General features: G+C 41.4%; 2 protein-coding genes across 2 annotated transcripts in view; one reads left to right on the top strand and one right to left on the bottom strand.

Moving 5' to 3' along the window:
• The first annotated feature begins 203 nt into the window (after nucleotides 1-203).
• On the top strand, nucleotides 204-3,311 carry LOC118427145 (low-density lipoprotein receptor-related protein 4-like). The gene is made up of 5 exons (XM_035836783.1): nucleotides 204-511; nucleotides 1,165-1,330; nucleotides 2,400-2,548; nucleotides 2,987-3,161; nucleotides 3,305-3,311. Exons 1-5 carry the CDS (start codon nucleotides 454-456, stop codon nucleotides 3,309-3,311), a joined length of 555 nt encoding a protein of 184 aa, XP_035692676.1. The 5' UTR covers nucleotides 204-453.
• Nucleotides 3,312-4,819: 1,508 nt separating this feature from the next.
• The window catches only part of LOC118428279, a 4,175-nt gene continuing 3,173 nt past the window's right edge, over nucleotides 4,820-5,821 (bottom strand). Inside the window, exon 4 of the mRNA XM_035838297.1 lies at nucleotides 4,820-5,658. Within this exon, the coding sequence (XP_035694190.1) occupies nucleotides 5,095-5,658 (564 nt within the window). The 3' untranslated portion in view covers nucleotides 4,820-5,094. The remainder of the gene's footprint in view (nucleotides 5,659-5,821) is intronic.

Genomic DNA, 5,821 nt, shown 5'->3' with positions numbered 1-5,821 from the left:
GCAAGGCCTACGTGAAAATTAAAGTTTAATGTCGATAAAATATGCACAAGGCATGCTGTTGGATTCTTTTTGGTCCGTTTTTGTTGTCTTTTATATCGCACTTTTCGTTCCCCAATATTGCTCGGTCGGGCCCCTTTGTGAATGGCTAGCCCTTTGTACTACCCAAGGACTAGTTGGGCATCCATAATAAAATAATTATAAATGAATAAATAATAAGTGAATAGATAGAAATTAAAATCTACCCCTATTTTCTTCCACTCATCAGTTGATGGTGCAGATTCGGAACGTTTCCTCCTGGTTGCCGACAGGTCGCTGAAAGCAATTTATCACGTTGACGTCACATCCGGTGCCAATGCGTCACTTCCGCTTGGGGAACTTCCGGATCCGTCCGGCCTTGACTATGATCACGTGACAGATCACGTGTACTGGTCGGACGTATCGGAGGGTAAAATCATGCGAGCCTATCGGAATGGAACAAACATTAAAGTCGTGGCTGAAAATGGCGTTATCTGTGAGTATAAAAAACTTTCTACATAAATATTCATCAATTGTATCGTCTCTATGATGATATTTTATCTGTCACAGATTTGACTAAGTTGAATTCACAAAATTCTGCATACTTTTCTCCGTCAGATATAGGCAGCCAATTTTTATTTACTAGTGATTAATAGAATCACATTATTTGGGCACATTATTTGAGGCCACAATGCCTTAAGTTTTTTTATGACATCCGCGCGCACATTAATTCTCATTTGTTCTCAAAAAGGAAAAGAAATACTTTGGCCACATGTGTCCCAAGAGCATCACTGGTCAATCAAAATTGTATACTTGCCAGAGGATCTGCTCTCCATGTTATCTGGGCACATGGTCAATGCATGGGGCCACATCGAGCTTGCTCCCTCTTTAAACAAGAATGCCCATAAAACATTATTGAAATGGCCACAATTGTCTCTTACAGTCTTACTAGATTTGCTAATTGTGATAACTCCTCATTATAATAAAGGAAAACAGAAACGTGCTTCTATCTATCTAGTCAATCTGGACATATTGAACTATCACAATAGAACGACATAAACAAAGAAATTCCTGACAAGGAATTCGTCATTCAAACTTTGAATCTACTTACAAAGAAATTAAAATATTTTGTCTTTTTATGATAACTAGCTCCGACTGATGTTGCTCTTGACTTTGCGGGAGGGAACGTCTACTGGACGGACAGTGTGGCTTACGTCATCCGAGTTGCCCGGATGGACGGTGAATACTCCAGGGTCATCGTCCGAGAGGCCGAGCATATCAAGCCACAAGGAATAGCTCTGGATCCTGAAAACGGGTAAGACCTGCTGTTTATTATATCATATTTCTCTTTTACACGTTTAACATTAATAAGGCTATTACGCATATCATTGTACAGAGAACACTCATTTAGCCCCATTGGGGTATGAACATGCAATAAACATCATTGTCATTGTCATTATTCAAACATGAGGTGTGAAAACAATTCAATTGGACCCTCTTCCTCCCTTTTGATTATTTACAGATGTACATGTAGACTCTATTACACAACCATTTCCATCAACGTTTCATAGATTGTTTGTCACCTTACTTTGGCGGTCCCAATTGCACCGGATTCCACAGGCCACAAATTTGTCCCGGTGGACTGCCGTATACCGTACCGTGTAGGGCTGACATTACAGTTGGACCTCTACATAGGGAAGCATGACAAAATGCACCAAAACAAGGCTTCAGAAAAGTACTAACCCCAATTTCAATCTTAAAAACATTCTCCACCAGACAGTCACAAGGGTCATCTTTGTAACCATTAAAAGAAAACAGAGGGTTAACCACCTCGAACTCCGAGGAATCCCCGCTCTATGAAAGAAACTTCACCTTTAACCCCAGTTTTCTCCTGATACCACCAATATGACACAACAACTAAAACCCTTCCATGCGCCACCTAAACTGCTAAACTGAGATTAGACCTTACCTGTTCCTTCTGTCCCAAAAAGTCTCCAGGTTGGGCCAAAATTTTCAAGGAAAAAGAAGATTTTAAAGGATTAAGTCACACCCATTTTGTGCCTTCTACCGCGCAACTCAACTGTGACGTCAGCCCTGTACCCCATGGGTAGGTCAGGGCGTCTACCAGGTGCCCGGCCGGTTAAAACTCCGGGTAAGCCTAACGTCACATTTCCAAACCGGGGCCCGGCCGGGCTGTTTGTTGGAAACAAAAAATAGAAATGTATACGTAAAAATATACAAAAATAATCCCCACGACTATTCTCTTGTCATCCTATATAGTTTGGTGTCTTTTATGTCATACTACTTTTCGTTCCCGAAAGCTGTCCGGCCGGGCCCCGTTTTGCAAATGTGATGTAGGTCTTACGCGATCGTTTTTGCTTCAGCTTCATGTACTGGACGGCCTACTGGACGGCCTACTGGGGTAATGGAGCAAAAATAAGCCGGTCAGCAATGGACGGGAGTGGCAGCAAAACATTGGTCAACACAACTGAAGGACTGAAGTGGCCACAAGGCATAGCCATTGACATACAAGGTATTTAATTTCTATTGCAAAATTCGAACACACTACACCATATAGTGAGGGAAGGACTTTGACTTTTAACACCCTATAAGTCACCCTTTAGACAGATGTGATCATGTCTAAAGTCTATTTGTTTAGTGGAAGTTTTTTATCTGTGATCAAAATCGTAATCAATATTTGTTGTTTTGTAAGGAGGAGGGCTTATATACACCTGATAGGCTTCTTCCTCTATCCTGCACTGTCATCTTATATCATTCAACTTTATCTAGGTTTACTCTTTGTATTTTGTATTTCCGTTAAATTACTTGATGATTGATAAATGAATAAAATGAAATAACTTTATTAACACGGTAACAGTATATTTGAACAACAAAACGCAAAATATAGACATATTTATATTCTATATATTATACATATTTCATGAATACTATATATTAAATGTTTCCATAGGACAGAGACTGTATTGGTGCGATGGAGGCTTCCACCGTATAATGAGCTCAACACTGCAAGGTGGTGATGTCACCGATGTGTTCAGCATCACAGGCCTATCGCCGGGATACTTCGGCATTGTGGTGGACGACTCGTACATGTACTGGACGGCATGGGCGTTAGATCATATAACAAGGTAGGTAGGTACCATTAAAGAAAGAATGCAATCAGAGATGTCAGACTTCTACAGCTTATAATTACACATGCTTTCGAGTTTCATAATACAAATGATAACACTGAGAACGTATGCGGCCATAACAATGCATAATGCTCTTTCAGAGACTGAGAAACAAGCACACTCACACACACACGCATACACATACACAAATGTGTCCACGCGTACGCACACACAGATGGCCTCACGCACACACACACACACACACACACAGACACACGCGCACGCACACACACACGTACACACACACACATACACACTCTCTCTCTCTCACGCACACACACACACATATATATACAGAGACAGAGAGGCACTCAAACAAACACGCACACACCCCCCCACACCCCCCCCACACACACACACTCACACACACACAACGAAAGAATTCTGAAATAACTAAGAAGACATAAGCTATCTAATATATTTACTCAGATACAACAATGTTACTTTCCATCAATTTTCGCAAACAGGCATAGTCTCCAGTTTCTAAAAATCATTTCTTACAGGACTTCCAAGACACCGCCTGGACAGATACAACCTATTGGTAGTGGTTTCCGCCAGATGATGGACTTACACTTTCACAATGGACGTGCCGTGGAAGTTATTTCCAATGGTAATTATGGAAGTCTCTTAACGCCGTTGCAACAACAAAACAATCCTTAGACACTTTTTTCTTGTAAAATTTACGATGTAAATATAGCTTTCCACGATGGTCATATTTTATTACTGTAGTATTGTATTACTGTTTTACAATTATGGTTTAAATTTTACAATGTGAATAGATTGTAGACTGATTTTAGATTCACTTGACAGATATGTTGTTCTTGATAATGCAAGTGATGTGTAGCATGATGATGTATTTGTCCGTCCCTACTTGTAGACTCCAATATCGGCAACGCTGCCTGAGAGTTTGTGTAATGTATTTGTCACATTTCCTAAGATATAAATAAATCACTGTGCTATGTTGATGCCATGCATATTTTCTCAGCTTGCACGGTATCTAACGGCGGATGTCATCACCTGTGCCTGGCGCGACCCGGAGGCCGGACGTGTGCGTGTGATACTGACTGGGACCTACAACAGGACGGGACCACGTGTCAATTCAGAGGTACGTCAATTCATATAAAGGTCATTTAGTTTTTATTTCGCACATATAAAAACAATAAGAACAGAAAAGGTCACAAAAGTGCTGGGGATGGGGGGGGGGGGACCTGCATGGCCTGTACAGTGCCCTCCGCCATAATACTAATACCAATCTATTTTCAAATGTAGAAAATGTAAGATAAATCAAAGAATAGTAGAAATCAGACCATGTCGATAGTCAATTCGTAATTCAAATGACTGACCAATTCAGGTCAATCAACCCCAGAAGGGAGCTGTTTTTTCGAATAAATACTGTTTTAATGACTACATAAGCAGCCTACCTTTTGTGGTATTCCACTTGAGGTGAATTACATGATGTGTGTTTTGTGAAACAATATGACACTCACTAACGATACAGAACCTACATTTGCATTATCTGTACGTGTAGAAATTTCTTTTACCGTGCATATTTTTGAAATGAATTATCTAAGTACAGGTCACAACAAAGACAAGACGTACATGTTAAAGTATCGTGGATCTAGTGTAGTTTAATAGGATTGTGATTGTATTGGTTTAACAATAGATGCTTTGTCAAAACACATGAGGAATATGATTTTTTTGTGTTATTTAGTTTTTTGTTACATTTTTTAAGTGAGGGAATCTAATAATACAACGTCCTAGTAACGTGACAGATGCAGAACAACTACGAAGACTCAGAGCGACAATAAGAGGTTACGCAGAACTTTTCCGCAGACAATGCGTTGTCCTCAACTCTTTTGGAAGCGTACAACGCTAAATGGGAACTTCCATATCACAACTCACATTCAAAAACGCCCATTTCCGAAAACGGCAAGTGCGACGCGTCCATCTGTAAAACCTCCTCACAAAAATTTTGGACCTGGTCCTTCAACTCTGACAGGCCTACAAAAACCCTGGTACATATATGCTCATGTCTGAACCTAATGCTCAGGTCGTGAAGGTGCTTTAACAAGTGTTTTTGTAAGGTAAGGAAATCTTTAGCGTATATGTCGAGGCTTAGCATTCTCCCGCATTGGGCGGGATACGTGTCTACAACACTCAGGCTCCATTCTCCTTCGTGCTTTAGTGTGTATAATGCATTATGTGCACGTGCTTGCAGGCGATTTGAATTAGCAGGGCATAGGATGTATGGGTCCCTTTCAATTAAGATGATAGGTTTGCCGTGGTAACCAGCACAAGCTTCCGAGGGAAGCCATTTCTGTAAAGCCGTGCAGAAGTCGTCGTCTGCGGTCTGTAGAGGCACGACGTCCGGTAAGCCGGTCGTGTCCAGTTGAGCTAGCTGGGCCGGGTCCTGTCGCCACCATAGACTGGGTCCACAATGGTTCACAATAAAGGGCTGCATGAACAATATATCTTGTGTTAATGGCATCCTCCTACGCACGGTCCCAACGGCTAGCTGACTGCTCAGCCTATTGGGCCCTGCTATCCCAGGCCCTACCCCCAGGTATTGGGCTTCTTGTTGTCGGAAGCTGTCCTGCTTATAAATATAACCTGCCCCG

The sequence above is a fragment of the Branchiostoma floridae genome, chromosome 12 (assembly GCF_000003815.2).
Source record: "Branchiostoma floridae strain S238N-H82 chromosome 12, Bfl_VNyyK, whole genome shotgun sequence".
Lineage (NCBI taxonomy): Eukaryota > Metazoa > Chordata > Leptocardii > Amphioxiformes > Branchiostomatidae > Branchiostoma > Branchiostoma floridae.
This window is presented reverse-complemented; position numbering and strand designations above follow the sequence as displayed.